Source organism: Corvus moneduloides, chromosome 1, assembly GCF_009650955.1.
Source record: "Corvus moneduloides isolate bCorMon1 chromosome 1, bCorMon1.pri, whole genome shotgun sequence".
Taxonomy (NCBI): Eukaryota; Metazoa; Chordata; class Aves; order Passeriformes; family Corvidae; genus Corvus; species Corvus moneduloides.
This window is the reverse complement of record NC_045476.1, coordinates 115,282,017-115,300,790: the sequence shown is the minus strand read 5'-3', so window position 1 is coordinate 115,300,790 and position 18,774 is coordinate 115,282,017. Positions and strand designations below refer to the sequence as shown.

The 18,774-nt window shown below is 42.8% G+C and overlaps 1 protein-coding gene across 1 annotated transcript in view; it reads right to left on the bottom strand.

The window, feature by feature from the left end:
• TTC39C (tetratricopeptide repeat domain 39C) overlaps positions 1-14,552 on the bottom strand; it is a 39,190-nt gene extending 24,638 nt beyond the window's left edge. The window contains exons 1-3 of the mRNA XM_032123733.1: positions 14,186-14,552; positions 1,792-1,840; positions 151-279 (exon numbers count right to left, since the gene is read on the bottom strand). Of these exons, the coding sequence (XP_031979624.1) occupies positions 151-279; positions 1,792-1,840; positions 14,186-14,319 (312 nt within the window). The 5' untranslated portion in view covers positions 14,320-14,552. The remainder of the gene's footprint in view (positions 1-150; positions 280-1,791; positions 1,841-14,185) is intronic.
• Positions 14,553-18,774: the final 4,222 nt, after the last annotated feature.

The window sequence follows — 18,774 nt, the reverse complement described above, 5'->3', positions numbered from 1 at the left end:
CAATTAGGAAATTCAATCAAAATATTTGACTTAATTTCCAAATTTATCTCAACTGCTCTTCACATACCAAGAACCATCTATTTAAGATACAAAGAGGACAGAAGGGAAATTTCCAGAAAAATTTATTCAATACATAAATTATGTTCTTACATTCTTTTTAATTTTATTCTTGATTGTTTCTACAACTCCAGCTTCTTCACTTTCACAAAGTTTCTCTGTAGCCTTTAAGTCATCACATGCCAGTTGCATTTTCTCCTCTTCAAATGTCATCATGGCATTCTATCAAAAACCAAACACATTTGAATGATAAAAATCACAAATACCTTTACTTCTACAAAAGTTGTGGGATAGTAAAATTTTTCATAAAAGCTTGACAATAAAACCTTTTTAAACTGAAGTATTAATACACACACATCAGTACCAATCCTTCTAACACAGAAACACCAAACTAGAAAATTGAGTACTTTCCCGAAATTTCAAGACAAATCAACTCAGAACACACTAAGTGCTAACCTCCATCTTACAGGTTCATATACAGTCAAACTGAATCTACTGTCACACTACTTTAAGCAGAAGAAAAATTCCTATAAATTAATTTCCAATTTTTGTTATGTAAGGCATGATTTGCATCTGTGCAGGTATCTGCTTTTATGTAATTCATCCATGTAAATAACAGGCCTCCAAAGTCAGTAACAACAAACAGCTATTAAATTCTTCAAAATAATAGCCACAGTCCCTACACAGGTAAGAAGAAAAAGAAACCACATCTGACTCCAACTACTGCTGAACCAACCGAAAAAAAAAAATCAGGACAAGCAACTTCTTTTCCTGGAGCTTATTAAACAAAAGCTCTGAATGACACAGGCACACCAAGTGCTGCTGCTATATTTAGAACAGCAGCTAAGCAAGATACTTTCAAGATCCTCTGATGCTGCACTGTGGTGTTGCACTGGTTCATCAATTCAGATAAGCAAACCTGAGAGATTCTCTTTCCTTTCTCCCTGCCACTGACTTAAAAGGAAGCATATGCCCCAGGAGTTTTCCTAAGCAGTGTATTTTTCTATATTGCATACTAAAGAGAATTCATATTTATTTCATTCATAAATCACGTATTTCTGACATATTATAATAAATTCTTTCAAAAGAGTATTACCATAGATAATTTCTGGTGAGATCTAAGATTAAGCAGCAAAGTCAGAATAAAGACAGTCTAAAAAACAAGAGCCAAACACTTCCTAATACACCTGCTCAGTTTTTATACATGGCATTATAATTTTTAACACGTTATATACAAAAAAAGCCTTTAACAAACCAAACTTGCTCATTGTGGCTTTTTAGTCAATCAGTATTCTCAGTTCTCATCTATCCAAAATGGAAGCAATGTGAAAGGATTGAATTAACAACTTTCACCCAGAAGTATGGATGGAGAAAGCTTCAATAGCAAAAGTTACCAGAAAAACAGACATTCATGAGTTTTATTTTAATCAAATAAATAAATAAATAACTCCACTGCTCACTTAAGAGAACTTTTTATTATGGGTCTTTTAATGGAACACATAAATATTTAATATATGAGGAGCTGAATCGCAGAGCCTTTACTTTCTATTTAAACCACATGAGTAAACAAGCTTTACACAGCATAATGTCTTGTTCTCCAGCTATGTTTAATCTAAAAATTTGGAAAAAATTTAGTCTCAGAAAAAGAAACAAATTTAGAGTATTATGAACATGTGCATGCACATACAACCATGAACCCCACAAGATGTATACTCTGTGCTCCCATTTACTCACCAAAAAACTGACAAAACTGGCTCCAAAACTCATTAATGGGCTATGGTTTCTGTAAAGAAAACAAAAAATAGTTACTATATTGTGGTGGTCTATATCTCCACTGCTTTTCTTATCCCATATTGTTCCCCCTCACTTTCCCTTGCCCCTAGCCCTGGCCACTCCCTCGGCCTCTCCCTATTGGTTTCTGTACCCCAACTCCGCCCAGGTACCGCCCCCGTGATCCGATAAAACCCCCTTGCTCCCCAACCACGAGTCCCTCTGCCTCTGGGGGATCACCAGCACATGATGAAACAGTGAAGGTCCTCCAAAGCCCTCATGGAGGGTCCCTTCTCGCCTCCTTCGCCGTCACTGTGCTGTAGAGCTGACAGCCACCGGAGCAAGAGTGCGGGGCCGTCCGAAATGGACTACGGGAGGGCGGAATGGCTGCCCTGCCCTAAGCAGCCCCGCTGAGCTCCCAGGGAAAGCTGCAGCTTGCTAAACCAAACCTAGCACTGCAACACTATATTTGCACGTATTTCCTGTAATACAGATCCATATTGAATTTCTTGAGTTTAGCTTGTATGTTTGTAAATAAATCTTGGTGGGTTTTTTGTATCAAGTTACAAAGGTATCTGCAAGACATAATGGAAACAGAAAACCAAAAGCTTCATATCTTTTACTATATTGAATGTATCTTAAAAAAATAATTTTTCAGGTATTAAGATACAGATATTTTAAGAGAAATCACTGCCATCAAAATGCCTTCAGTTCAGGTCAAAAGAAAAAGCTATAGAAAATTTAAAACCTGCCAAAGCTATAGAAAATTAAAAACCTGCCAATTCTACTCCCCTCTTGTGATCCATCACTATGATTTTGTCCTAGCAGAGTGTAGTGGTTTGGTATGCTTGCTAACCCATGACACAGAGAAATGTTACCTGGCTCTATTAAGAGATTCCGATTTCCATCTGCTTCTATGAATTTAAGTTAAGCTACCCACTAAAAAAATGCATCTACTACATAATGAAGTTGTTGTAATACAAGGTGCTTACAAGGCTTATGGTTTTGTATCTGTTTTGTTTCAAGCTCAGAATCCGTATCTTACTACACTGTGCGGAACAGTGTTAAGATGCTTCACCTTTTCTCTTCACAGGGCGATTCCCAAAGGGTGAAATCACAGCTAGATCAAAACATTCAAGCAACCAAAACCTTGATAATGCATCAGACAGGTTTCAAGCTTCAGGACTGCTGTAGTCACACAGACCATGAGGCTACAGTAATGCCACATAGAAGGCTCTTGGAAAAAAAAAAAAACAACATTAAAATGTCAGGACCTCAGTGTGTAGTGGTTTTGATTCAAAATATCCATTATTTACTTATTTTCCTTCTGTGAGATAAGAATTAGGAGAAAAGCAAAGCAGGCACAAACCTTAAACAGTTGCAGTACAATGAAAGAGCTTTATTACTAACAGAATTAAAAGTAAAGAGAAAACAACAAAACAAAATTAAAGTAAATCCCCCCCCCCCCCCCCCCTTTCCAGCACTTCTCTCCTTTTATCCAGCTCACACAAGGGATAACAGAACATGGGATGTTAGTCAGTGTTGCAGTTCTTGAAAAGTCTTTCTCTTATGCTTAAGGAAGAAAAGGTTTTCCTTCAGTTGCACGTGGTTCCCAAACTGCCACCAACAGCACACCCGCCCGGAAACAAACAGTCTGCTGTGTGTAGAACATCTCTCTCATGAAGAATTTCACAGTTCTTTCATACTACAAAACATGGGCCATCACATGGGGTTATTCATCTTTTTAAGGATAAGTTATTTTGGCCTGCACACAGAGGCTTTTCTTCGCCACAAGTCTCTAACAGCCTCTCACTACTTCTATATAGCCTGGCATAGGCACTCTTCACAAACTTCATAGGCACACGAGGATACTCCATCCCCCCATGTTCTTTCATTGGGTTAAAGAGACAAACAGTTTGTGGTATTACGGTTTCTTACCACGGCATGCAAGAAGGTTTCTTTTAAGCTGCGCGCCAGAATTGCGGCACCGCCCTCTTCTCTCCCGTCGCCATTTCCAGCTCCGTCCCACGTGACTCACTTCTCTTTCTCTCTGACTCTGAAGCCGCCATGTTGAAGGGTGTTCTTGTTCAGGCTTTACGGTGGGGAAAGCCTCGCTCCCTCTGTGCTGCTGGCTGCACGGTGTCCTCTTCAGTTCAGCACGAAGTGTGCTGGCTGCAGACAGGAGGCTCTGCCGGCTCCCGCTGGCTCCGCCGGCTCCGCATGGAGAGGAGAGGGACCCGCCTGTCCCCAGAAGCTGCGCTGGATGGGTTTAGCTGTGGCAGTCCATGGCTGGTTTGAGCTGCCTGCGGCTCTGGGACAGTCCCCCCCAGCGACCCAGGGTCCGTGCCGCAGTGATGGGAAAGGGGGAAAGGGGCAGTGGCCCCGGCCCGGCCCAGCGGGGCCGGGAGGCTCGGAGCCCCCCCACCTTCCAGCAGCCGAGCTCCGACCAAAAGGGGAAGTCCCGCCTTTCTGTGCGGTTTAAATATGTAAATTGTGAGAAGCGTAATTGGTCTTAAAGACTGTCCATCAACTCAGGGTCAACCCAACACACAGTGGTACCATTGATTCACGTTGCTCAGTGGTGGGCTGCCAGATTATATAAAAACACAGACTTCCAGAATTTAAGAAGTATAATTTAGGCTACAGAAACATACAGTGCTACCGTAAAGCACTTAATTTGTTTTCAACTTTATTCTACAAGCATTATATTAAAGCAGTTTTAAAACAGCATAGGTACTTGAAAAACATAGAGAAAGAAATATATTGCTACAACAGAAATTTCCAGTAGTGAACCTGTATCATATAAAACAAGAGTAGAGTTTGGCTGTTTGCGTTTTTTTTAAAAAGAAGTAGTCAGCAATGTTTCCCACACACACACACACCTTTTCTCACTTTGATTTAGCATAAATATCTAAAAGCAAGGCCATGAACAAGAACAATGAGAAGGAAAAACAGGGAAGACAAACAAAGCATGTTATAACAGGAAAAAAACCTTCCCTTTTTATATACATTGCTCAATTCTGGATATTCACCTAAATATAAGATCAATACAACTTGTCATATTTTTTCATTATTTTTTTCCAAAGGCAAAATAGGTTGGGTGCTTCCCCCTTTGTTAGCTGGCAACAAAGAATAGCTGCCAGTAAATGTCTCTGCTACTCAGTACCTGGACTGTGCTCTCCCAGCAGCTGCGTTACACAAGGCAGCAGCCATCACCCACGCAAATTGCACTTGCTGCAGCTGGCACTTCCAGCATCAACTCCTGCTGCAGAGGGCACGTGGCTCCCTCATAAACCCTTTTTCAACTCATGAGGCATGTGGGACCATTCAGCAGCCAGTCCTACCACCATACTCCCAGCACAACCTTCACCACACATTTCAAGGTCACGCCTGCATTATCAACACCCAACTGATCTAAAACAGCAGAACAGATCAGCACAACATCACTCTGATCATTTTTATGTCCTTCAGTATGAAGCTGCATTTACATCATATTTCAAGGAAGCTCAGAAACAAACCAAATGTTTCATTTTTGTGCTTCATCAGACCTACATACGCAGAACGCAAGCAGCTCTGGGGAGTTAAAAAATGTTAAAATAATGTTAAAAACTGAGGCAGCTAACTACAATTGAGAGCCAACTGGTCTTTAAAGACTACAAAATAAACTGAAGCAATGAAAATTTGCCCAAATATTCTAACATATATTTGTCTGAGTACAGCTAAGTTCTTCCCCAAGTACATACTTACCTTTTTCAACTGATGTTTCAAAACTGCTTCCACACTTGCACCCTTGACACTCACTGCTACTTTTGTTCCCAATTCATGCCCCATGATCAAATATGAAACAACAACAAAAAAATCAAGAGCCACATCATTATTCAATTCTGAAATTATCAGCAGCTATAACACGAGGTAAATGTCACAGATCAGTTCTTTCTAACTTTCAGTCACTCAATCTATAAAAAGCACTGCCATTACAGCACATATGGGCTGTAGCACAAAAGGACCCTGAAGCAAGAAAACACGATGCATAATATTATCCTATGTCTGGGAGATGCTTCTGCTGAGACCATGGAGTTTGGCAATCAAAACATGAAAACTTTACTGTAGGAGTTCCTCACACAGAGTTTGTGTCATCACTAAAGAAAATAAGGAACACTTCTAGCACATTCCTACATAGTCACTGGGTAGAGACTATAATTGCAGCTTTATGGAAGATCATTTAGTAAGGTAATTTCAGTGTTTAAAATACAATTTTAAACAACAACCATGTTATGTGCTCAGTCATTGTATTATGTTGACTGATAAATTTTTCAACAGTTCAAGGCTGTCTTTCCCTTGAGATCTAGGAAGAAAGTTTGCAATGGCACAGTACCGTCCCAGTAAAAACTGAGGTGTGCCTAATGATTACAGTAGGTTTCTGGGAAAAACACAACCCCACAAAAAGCTCAAGCTCCTTGTAAGTGACCTTCAACTTCAGACATGACTTTTCATCCTTCTCACAGACTCTGAAGTTGTTAGGAAACAAAAAGAAAGAGGCAGAACATGAGAAGGTACTAACAGCAAACCAAGGGCCGCATCAATGGTGACAAGAGCTACAGAACCAAATACAAATTAACACTGGGACACTGCACTACCCAAGTTGTCATCACAACTTTGAAAGCAATAACCTCCATTAAGTAAAGAAAAATCGCAAGACTTTTAATTAGCTCGAAGATGAAAGGAAAAAAAGGAAACCAGTCTCCAGACATTTTTAAAACGCAGTTTGCACTTCACCTAGGAAACTAGGACTTAGGAAGTATCTTTTTTATAAGAAACTATGTTATTAACACCATTACTGCAAGATTCCACAGTAAAAGGTTCCTATGTATCAATGAAGTTGGCATGTGTAACTAAACTTAAGTCAAAAACTTAAAGAGTACTGAAGTAGAACTTCCTTCCAGACGTATAAACCAGCATTACACAAGACATCACTTCTCTCAATAAACCCTGATTGATTTGCCTCATTTCACAGCATATCTTTAAGGTATTAACTCGCTTTCAGAAGAAAGGTGTTTGCTATGCCCCATTTTCACATATGATGATAACATTCAGAGGTTTCAAGCCTTGGTTTAATAATGCTGAGATAATACAGCCCAGTTTCACAATAAAAAATACATCAGAACTGAAGCACACAGAAAACAAAAATATCAATTACTTCTTCGTATTTTCTTTTATTTCTACAGCTATTTCCAGGGCAGCATTTCACTTCTTAACATCAGCTTCTAAAGCTACTGTGGCCTAGCTCAGGTTTAAATTTAGAGTAACGTAATTAACTTGCCAACATTTCCTCACTGTTTTTCTAGGCATTTCTACTTTAACCATAGTCCTCTACAATTTCAGTCATCATGCTGAGAGTGATGCTCAAGTTGAAACAAAACAAATTAATTTTGCCCACAAAGTGGGAGAATAAAACAAAATGACATAATTCATCTAAATTCACAGATAAATATAGAAGGAGCAATTGAATATTTTAAAACAAGGCAGAAAAATACGTAAATAGAAAGGTAAGGAATTTCCTGCAACAACATACAAATCCTTTGGCCATTATTCCATCACAGATTATTCTAAAATGTGCTCTAAAAATTGTTTGTGAGACTACAAACATGACAGATGCGCATAAGTACACCCCTCATCCAGTACTGGTATATGGAATACCCATGGTAATAGAAGTGTCATGGAAGCATTACAGTATTAAATCACACTGAGAACTGCAAATATCGGATCTAGGTTTAGTTTACATTTCATAATCAGCCCAAATTTGTTTTGTTAAATGAACCCTCAGCATACATTTCTATTTTCACTAGAAATACACAACTAAGAGAGAAATTCAGGAATATAAAAATAATTCTGTGGCCCTGTTCTACCCAGTTTTTATCCAATTTGTTTTGTCCTTCTGCAAATTATTTTGATTGTTTTGCCCTAACTGTGAACTTTAGATGCACAGCATCAAAACACTGGAGATTAGGAGAAGTATTTTCAATTGCATCTTTACTTTGAAAACTAGTCACAAAGGTGAGAGACAAGCCAGTTATAACCTATGAGCAGATCTGTACTAACTCTCCACTTGCACTCTCTTAATCTGTAAGAATTGGGGACTTTAGCAAAACCTCTTTCTCCAACCTGACCAAAATTACTTTCCACAACAAACTATGGCAGCTTAACTGACATCATGTAACTTCTTTAACAACTCAGAGTTAACATCTCCTGAAGTAATTTAAAACAAAAACTTCTCTATCCTATCACAACAGCCTGAAATACTTTACTAGAAACAGCCGATCAAAGAGTGGGTGCACTAACAAGAGTAAAAAGTCTTTACAGAATTTGTATCATTCACAGAGTTAATTCGTTTGGTGTTAAAATAAGATCTGCTTACTATCACACCTCTTCTGCCATCTCCACCAAATCTGACTTCTAATCTCTGAGTTATAAACCCAGATTTCAGTTTAGCTTTCTGTCATCGTCCCTTGGACTTCTAGCCACCAGACACTGCTCCATATGACAAACAGATTTCTCAACCTCCTTCCACCCTTTCTACCACTTCTTCTAGCAACACCACCTGTCTCTGTCGTGAAGGCCACAAAACTAAGTATCACACTCAATGTGATCATCTCTGTGTACCCAGCTCTTGGAAGATTTAAACTGCAGAATGCTTCAAATATTTCTAATCAATCCACATAGCTGGAAAACTGATGCTGGTTCTTTGTGCATCGCTATTCCTATTACTCTGCCTTAGCCTTGAGAAATGAAATCTTACCTCACTGAGGTACACATTGAGAATATTGCTACTAAAAATCACTTCCCTTGTAAATAACTCCCCTTTCTATACATCCACCTAGCAGCAGCTCCTCTGCCTATCGCTGCACAAACAAAAGCAAACAACAAGCAGGTTGCTAGCAGGGCACTCACGATTTATTCTCACACTGCCAATCCAGATGTTATCATCCTTCACCCAACCAGATGACGTCACCTCCCGCTCTGCTGGCCTTATCTTTAGAGAAGCTACTGCAGCATCTCCTAAATCACTTAATTTTTGCTCTTCTGGTTCCTTTGCTGAGCCACATAAGCAAGAATTTCAGCAGTGATTAGACAGCCCATACATGGGCCATAATCTACCTACTGATCAATGCTGGCTTAATGTCACCTTCTCTCAACATGCACTTGGGTCAAAAGTATTTTGAGCCACAGACAGCATTTTAAATTGGTAATATGAGGTTCAAATGGCTATCCATAATGGAATTCTGCTCCATTACTAAGTTTGTGTGTCTGTTAATACACATAATGTAACACGTCAACTTTAAATTTAGGTTTTTTAAGCAACCATAGTAAGCTTTTTTCTCATTTATTCCTGCTTCCAATTCTTCTCCATGTTCTGCTTTACCCCAGCAGGTTGTACAGCATGGCTTTCTACACTGGCCCCATTGTTTAAATCTTTACACATTTTGTCTTAGAATCACATTTATCTATATAATCTTCAATTTCTTCTGTGGATATGACCTTATTTTATACATTTTACTTGTCATCTTGTACCATTTCTCTTTCCATTCAGATGGAAGTTGGAAACTTTACCAAACCTTCTCAGATGTTAGAGTCATTCATGCAGAGTCAAATGTTCCTTTGGTAGGAGACAGAAGATTGTTGGATTTCTTGTGAGATAATAGCCCTGATCTCATTATTTATGCCCTGGCAGCCAGGAAGGCAAACCATGTGTCCTGGGGTGCATCAGGCATAGAGTTGTCATCCAGTCAAAGGCACCACAATGTAAGAAAGATGCAAAGCCATCAGAGAGCATCCAATGGAGGGCCACAAAGTGGTGAAGGGCCTTGAGAGGAACCCATATGAAGAGTGGTTGAGGTCACTTGGCTCGTCCAGGGTGGAGGAGACAGAGAGGAGACCTCACTGCAGCCTACAACTTCCTTGTATGGGGAAGAGGAGGGGCAGGCACTGATCTCTCTCACACCCAGTGACAGGATTCAAGGGAATGGCACGAAGCTGTGTCAGGGGAGGTTTAGGATGGGAAAAGGCTTTTCACCCAGAGGGTGTTTGAGCACAGGAACTGGCTCCCCAGGGAATTGGTTACAGCACCAAGCCTGCCAGAGTTTAAGAAGCGTTTGGACAATGACCACAGGCACATGGTGTGATTCTTGGAGTTGTCCTGTGCAGGGCCAGGAGTTGAACTCATTGATCCTGAGGGGTCCCTTCTAACTCAGGATTTCTATGATTCAACAATTTATGTTCTGAGTCAACACTCAGCAAAAAACTCCTGGTTTTATTTAATACAGTCTTCCCTCCTCTTAGCTGGAGGAAGTTTTAAAATAATTTTTGAATTGCAAATGCTCTTAAGAAGTGAAGAATCAGCAAAAAAAGAGTTATTTTGACAGTTTCTTTCCTTCTTATATACTTAGAAATCCACAGAGCTACAAGGGGAAAAAGAAAACTCCAGATCCAGCTTTCCTGCTAGTGTCAGGGGGTTCACCAAAGCAATACCATCCTGCTGCCTGAGGGCTCCCTCTCCACTGCTTATGTCCTTGGTTAACCTCTATCTCTCCACAGGTACTCAATAAACTGATGAGAACTAGGATGGAGTCAGCATTGTTCAAGCTGAATAGAAAGATTGGTATCTGACAGTTTCAAATATGAGTTAGCACTGAGGGAACCTAACAAGGCAACAAGCATTAAAGACAGTGGTGCTATCTTGCACAGATCTATGAAAATACCACATCCATTGGTATTTGATTCATGTTCAGAATGTTATCACCACTATTAAGTAGAGGATCTGGACTTCTAAAAAAATAAACTCGTGAAAAAGCATATGCAGATACAGATGCTACATGTAGATGATTCTTCAAACCCTACTATCTTCCCTCAAGTATAGTAACAAAAATACTCCCAAACAACACCTGACAAATCATTAAGTGCTTTAGTGTGATAGTCAATGCAGTTCCAACTACATGTTGTATCTGGCACACAACTGAATATTCATCTGACTTCTTCAGATTCTCTGTAGAATATATATTCTCTATACACGAGCTCTAACCACTGGAAGACAAAATACCGCTCTCCCACGTCCATTATGTACAGACATAATGGTTCTGTGGCACATAGGCAAGACTTCACTGGTGTGGATATACAAATGAAACACAGCTGCAATGCCAGCCCTGGTTTCCTCAAGGACTGCATTATGACCAGCTTTCAAATATAACTAATTTTAGGCTCAGGTCAGCTTTCTGGAAGATGCAAAAATGCAGAAGAGCAAACAAAAATACATCCTGCCAGTTTTGGAGACAAGGCTGCCTACTGTCCCATAAAGACAGAAGCATTGATTTGAATTCTTCACAAGATCTTTCAGGAGGCAAATGAATTAAAAATTGAAGTAACAAAAAGCAGAATCAAAACCAGTAGTTTCTAAGAAATGGTTTTAAGTAGTTAAGTGATGTGGCTACCAAAAAGGAAGTTCTGCTAAGTTTCTCCATTCTTCACTTCTACAATTCATTAATAACTGTTAAGCTTCTGAAACAGAGCTAAACTACCTGCATAGGCAGTAGTCTAGAATTAACACTTTCTACAAGAAAGGTCACTTGAAATACAGACAACACACACATCAAATTAAAAAAAGCTGCATTCCTTCAGACTTCTTTGACCTCTAATACCACAAATTACAAACATCTATATTAAATTACGGCGAGCTTCTAAACCCTCCTCATTCGGCTTACCAGCCCCATTTAGGATGGGTTCTATTTCATAATTCCAAGCATACATCTACAAAAACATACTCATTAAGACTGCATGCAAAGACACATATGATGCTTAAGTCCTTGCAAAAAGAACACATTCAAGACAAGCATAGAACCAAACACTATTAGGAAAAAACAAGTGGACCTCACTGCACGTGTCTCCAGAATTCAGGTTTATAGGAAGTTGAGCATACATTGCTGTATCTTCTCTCCTATATGAAATGCAAATTTTCAACATACAGTTAATCTGCAATTCAATAAGGGTTTATTAGTTCACAGCAAGAGGAAGCCTGCTACAAATTTTGGGATGAAGGACAAAGTTTTTAAATGACTGAAAATCTCCAGCCCGAGACAGCAACTATCCATTTATGAACCACAAACTATTAATCTTAGGAAGGGACTCCTATTTACTCCTTGCAGGTGGTGTTTAAAAGCCAGGATCAAAAAGTACACTAAACTCAGAGGCACTTCTTGATAAAATCAAAGAAAACTTGCCAATCTTTTTTGCACCTGGCAAAAAGATTGGCAAGTTTCTGCATTTAAGATAAAACCTTCTAGATTACCAAGAGAACAGTTTGCAGAAGGAATCATTATTCACCCTTTCAAGGGAGGATTAAACTGCATTTTGAGAACAGGAATCTTAACAATTTTATTCCCTAGCATTACTTTAAAATGTAAGAAGCATCACATATTTAGAATTCCTAGACTACTTTCAGATTCACGCTACTGAGAGAAAGCAATGGCAGAGCACAAGCAGAAGTGGAGGAGAGGAAACCTCACTGAGTGTTCCTTAACTGGCACCTTAAAAAAATTACACAACACAAAAGCAAGCAACCAAAACCAACAGGTTCCTTAGATACACAGAACAACTGAGGCCTTCAAAAGAAAGAAACATTCAAGAAGTAACTCATAGGGTACAACTTCACATGGCATAGACATGGCAATTACAGACAGGGTTAAGTGGTGGTCTTGGCAGTGGTGGGTTAAGAGCTGGACTTCATGCTTATGCATGTGAGGAATGCAGAATTGGACGTTGCTTGTCACCTGCAATATTCCACACAACAGTACTTTGCGTTACACAACAGTATATACTAGAGACAAAATGACACATTTAATATTAACTTGTTGCATGTACACAATAAAGTTGTTATTCCATTGTGATTATTAAGGGGAATGTTCTTAATCTGTCTTACTCCCTGCACTCTACTTCCAACCCTCCTTTCTGTAAACAAGATTTTAAATACATAAGTACACCATCACTATGAAGTTCTATTTTAAGTCAACCAAAGTCTTTTTTAATCATACAGACAACAGCATTATAGCGCAGATTAATTATTTAGAACGTATGCGCAATTAGAGCAGCTCAAGCTTGAGTGGAAGACATTAGTCCTAAGAAAAGAAGCAAGGACAGGTAGGGGCAACCTTTTCTTTAAGCCTGACTTACACAGCTGCACTAATGCCATTCCTACCAGATGCCTACTTAACGCAGAAACCTAGACATGATGTATGTGGGGATTATGAACGTAATCTTACAGCCCACAGATAATCACAGCAGCACTCACAGACCTTTCGTTGCTATCCATTTTGTAGGCTAAAGACCACATCAGACCACACACGAGCACCGGAGCGAAAACCCCCCAGGACACATCTTCAGCCACACGTGTGTGTTTACACATTCACGACAGCCAAATGCAGCCAGTGCTACCGAGGGACCCCTGCTCAGCCTTTCTCTGCCCCTCCAACAGGGCGCCAGACACCCCCACAGCAGCGCACCACATACCACCCCCGAGCCCTTGTGGCCAAGAAGGCCAACAGAATCCTGGAATGCATCAGGGAGAGCATTGCCAGAGGCTGAGGAATGGGATCCTGCCCCTCAGCCCTGGCGAAGTCACATCTGAAGTGCTGTGTCCAGTTCTATGTTCCTGAGTACAAAGGAGCTATGGAGCACCTGAAGCGGGTCCAACAGAGAGCAATGAGGATGACTGAGGGACTGGAACATCTCTTATGAGGAAAGGCTGAGGGAGTTGGGCCTGTTCAGCCTCGAGAAGAGATGAGAGGGGACCTCATCAATGTGTATAAATACCTAAACGGGGGTGTCAAGAGGATGGAGCCAGGCTCCTCTCGGTAGTACCAACCAGGAAGACAAGAGACAACGGGCAGAAACTGATGCACAGGAAGTTCCACCTGAACGTGAGGAAGAAATTCTTTACTGTGCGGGTGACCCTGCACAGGAACAGACTGCTCAGAGCGCTTGGGGAGTCTCCCTCACCGGACATAGTCAAGAACGGTCGGGGAACTACCCTGTGCCATGTGCTCTAGGATGACCCTGCTTGAGCTGGGTGGTTGGACCAGATGACCCACTGCGGTCCCTTCCAACCTGACCCATTCTGTGATTCTGTGAAACACACGTGTCCCTTCCCCATGAGAGCGCTGACCGAGGCAGCGCCCGGCAGCACGGACCCTCCCCGCTCCGAGGGACCGGGCAGGGCCCCGCCGCCCGCTCACCTCCCGCCCCCGGGGGCGGAGGGGCCCCGCCGCGGGAAGGGGCCCGGGGAGCGGGCGGCGGAGGGGCGGCCGGGACTGACCTGTATTTCTTGAAGAGCTGGTCGGACTCGCGGAAGCCGTTGTTCAGCAGCATGTTGATGCCGGCCAGCGCCAATTCCGAATCCTCGATGGGCAGCGGCGCTTCCCCGTCCTCCCGCTGCTCCGAGCCGGCCATGACGATGAGGAGGCAGCGGGACCCAGCCGACTCTCCCCTACCTTCCTACCTACGTATGTATGTATGTATGTACCTACCTACCTACCTACCCAACTGCCTACCCACCCACCCCTTCCCGGGCAGCTTGGTGCTGCCTCGGCGCACCTGCGGGAGGAGCCGGGAGCGCCCGGTGCCCGCGGAGGCGCGAACTCGGTGCTGCCGCAGCCGCTCCGCGCCCGCAAAGGCTCCGAAAGCGGCGGCGCCTGCCCCGCGCCCCAGTGCGCAGGCGCCGCCGAGAGAGCGCGCAGGCGCGGGGCCGGCGCCGGGCGAGGGGCTGGGGCCGCAGTGGCGGAGGGGCGGCTGCGCCGGTGGCGGGGCTGCGCTGGCGCCCCTGCCCGCGGAGCCCTCAGGCGCCTTCCGCGGAATCACAGAATTTCGTGTTTTAGAAGAGATCCACGAGAATCTTCGAGTTCAACTCCTGTCCCTGCACAGACAGTCCAGAAACCTCATTATGCGCCTTCCGATCACTGTCCAAACGCTTCTTGAACTCTGGCAGGCTTGGTGCTGTGACCACTTCCCTGGAGAGCCTGTTCCAGTGCTCAAACACCCTCTGGGTGAAGAACCTTTCCACAGAATCACAGAATGAACTAGGTTGGAAAAGACCTTTGAGAGCATCAAGTTCGACCTATGACCTAACACCTCATAAACTAAACCCTGGCGCTGAGTGCCACGTCCAGGGACAGTGACTCCTCCACCTTCCTGGGCAAACAATTCCAGTGCCCAATCACTCTTTCAGTGAATAATTTTTTATTTATAATACCCAACCTAAACCTCTCTTGATACAGCTTCATTCCCTTGAGTCCTGCCACTGATCATGAGAGAGAAGAGACCAGTGTCTGCCCCTCCGCTTCCCCTCATGAGGATGTTGAACACTGCAGTGAGGTCACCCTTCAGTCTCCTCCAGGCTGAACAAGCCAAGTGACTTCAGCTGCTCCTCATATGGCTTCTCCTTCAGACCCTTCACCATCTTTGTTGCCCTCCTCTGGACACTCTCTAAAAGGTTAATGTGTTTTATATATTATGGTGCCCGAAACTGCACACAGCACTGGAGGTGAGGCCGCCCCAGTGCAGAGCAGAGTGGGACGATCCCCTCCCTTGCCCGGCTGGCAGTGCTCTGCCAGATGCACCACAGGACATGGCTGGCCTTCCTGGCTGCCAGCGCAGTGCTAACCCTGCCTGCCACACCCCCAGCTCTGGGGACAGCACAACGAGCACCAGTGGGAGAGAGGCAGGGACTGACGCCCAGCTTAGGGGAGTCCATGTGGGGAGCTGCCTCTGCCTCCATGTGCCACCTTCTGTCCCCATCCTCACACCTCACCTTGCTGTGCTGGTGGGCACTGCACAGGTGCAGGTGGCTGCAACCCACCCTCCCACACTTAGGTGGGTTCTCCACAGTCCTGTGGCTTCTTGCAAAACCTGCTGGGGCTTTTCATGGGTGGGATGTGGCAGCTGGGGCTGCAGCTGTGCCTAGAGTGTGAAGAAGAGAAGTCCAAAGTCCTCCTCTGATAACGCAGCTTTCCCTTTCCAGAGAATTGATTTTTTTTTTCATTTTGTGAGTGATTTTATTCAGTGACTGCAGTCACTAGAACAGAGACTAAAAATTGCCCTTTTATACAATGGTGACTTTGTGACCTCCCCAGTGCACATCTGGGAAACAAGGGTTTCTAGGAATTTGCACCCTATCTCTTGACACATACCTTCATGATTAGCATTGTGAACTTATCTGTGATGCTGGCAGCAAAAATCAGCATTAGCAAGTTTGGTTCAGGTACAAGCTAGTCTGGCAGGTATTTCCAAGCACAGGATGGGTGAGCAAATACACTTGTGTAAATGTATCCATTCCAACCCAAAATGGCCAAGTACCTGGACACTGAAAATACACCCACGTTGTTTTCATCCTTCTTTGCAAGAAGAAGCTTTCTTTGCTGTGCTTAGATACAAAGGATAATACCAACAACCTGGTCTTGCTTCCTGACAGCTAGAGCAGTGCTACAGCTGCTCTTGAGAAAAATTTAAGGCTCAGACTTCCCCCACCTCCCCTTGCTGGCATACAAAAGAATGGGACCAAACACTGCTGTTAGTAGCAACCCCTTTTCCCTGTCAAGCAAAACGTCTGTCTTCCTGCGAATCAAGTTGCCATATTTCCGTACATGCCTTGTGGGAATTGCTACCACCCCCTCAGGAATTACTCTGTACCAATAACTTCTTGCAACAACAGTTCTTGAAAGGTGTGGATTGCCTAATGCCAGGAGGCTTCTGCAATCTGTCAGGTGTTAATCGGGTCCTTTGGCTGATTGCCAGCCCCTCTGTTTCACTGAGCAGGGCTGGACACTCAGGGGGTGGGTGTTTAAAGAGGACACATCTTCTGTTACAATGCACATCTCCAAAACAGCACGATCTACACAGCCTAGAAATCCTAAAGGGCTTCTAGGAAGTCAGCACAGCATGACTAGGGAACAGTGTTCTCCAGTGGGTTTATAGGTTATTTGTGAAATTTGGACTCCAGAAATGCAAGCAGCCTCACTAAAAGGAAATTGCAGGTTGCAGTTTCACTGCCCTTGTTCTCTGTTTCAGGCTCTCTGTTTCAAGACACTGCATTCCAAATGAAAACAATTACTCCTATATTGTTATCTGCCAGGCAGGATTCTGTGGGCAGGGGTTCATGGTGGAGCAGTTTATTACATCCTTTCCCTTTGTCATATGTAATCGATCAAGAGGCAATGAATCTTCTTATGGATTCCCTGAAAACTTGTCATAGGCTAACTCCTACGTCCAAGTACTATTTCTGAGGAGCAGCAAAGAGCCAAGTCCACTGTGAAACACCTACTCCATTTCTCCAACGCTACACTCCTATTTCCTAGCCCGTGTTTGAATAATAGTGCAGAAGGGCTGTGTGCTTCCTGCAGGTTTGGGTCCCATGCACAAGAAGCTAGAATTCTTTTGAGATCTTTCTAGTACCCAGTTGCTCCAGACCTTGCTGAAGGCTGGCACTGATAATTTATCTTCTGTAACAAATGCTTTTATAAGTACCCATTAGCTAGCTATTAATTTTCAAACTCAAGATGTGAATAGCTAAATCAACTCTACAGAAACACAGCTATAAATGTGCGGGAAAAAAAATGGCAGAATGAAACTGCACTTCAGCTGTTCAAGTAGACAAGTAACACGTTGAACACACCTTCCTTAATGAAGGAAGTTGACACCTGCAGTTTGACTTCATCAGCTGAGCAGCAGCAGTTTTATAGTGCCCATGTTGTTGTGATCTGCACTGCAACCTCATTTTCCTGCAGAATTGGATTGGAAATCAGCAGAGCTGTAGGTCTCCCTGCCCTGTAACAGCAGATGAGGTCTTGTGATGGGTTACAATTAGTTTGATTCACATGGAGGATGTGGTACCGCTGATTCATCCTGCTAAAAATGGCCGAGGGAGTGAGGAAACCACAGTGAACAGGACTACATGGATGACTTGTACGTGCCAATCAAAGCTTACATTGACTTTGCAGTCTAACAACACTCTAAGCATCTTTCTTGAGGTTTTTTGTGTCTGTTTGGGTTTTTTAACTCTTGGTAGCATAGTATCATCAGCAAAATAGGCAGTCATCAGCCAACAATTTCAGCAGAGGGGTCAGTCGGTGGCTAGCTTTCCTTTCACCTCACAGCTCCCTGCAGGGCAGTGTGGAATAACCTGTGCTGCTGTGGTCTGCTACCTCTCATGAAAAAAGGTTGAGGCAACTGATTTGTAATTACTCAAGGACAATGAAGTTACTGGTGAGCAAGAATTGTACTTTTAATAAATTAACTGGCCTGAAATTTCCAAGACCTTTACTCTGGCTTCCCAGAAGCTGTTAGATAAGTGAAAGGTAAAGTGGCTAAAATATTCACGTCCCTTACAGGATACAGAACTGTGGTGGTGTTACAGCCCCTTTGCATGACGCTGCTGTCGTAGTTCACAATAGCCTGTACCTTTGAATACTCAACTGCTCTTCCCTTTGAAAAGCTTTCCAAGTTTCTGCCCTGTCTTTGTGCTTCTGACAGGGAGAAGTCCTGCTAGTCATCATCTTCACATACTGGTCCCTGAGTAAAAAATATTGGTGTTTTTCCTCCACAAGTCTAACTGGAATTTAGCCCTACTCATAAAGGACAGAGAATAGCAGAATTTGAAGTAGCAGGAAATAAATTATTACAGGAAAGCATATTAATTTATCTAAAGCATCAGAGAGAAAAGAGTGAAAACCAAGGGCAGGCCTATATTCATATTTTCTTTAATATCATTTTCATAGTCTGTAAATTAGGTCCCACTTGTCTCAGGGCTCTTCTCCACTGTGTCTGGATGCAGCAACCTAACTCCTTGCTTCTGTCTCAGAGTGCCCTAAATCTGATTTTGCTGGGTTTCTTTTTACCTATCTTGTTCCAAAA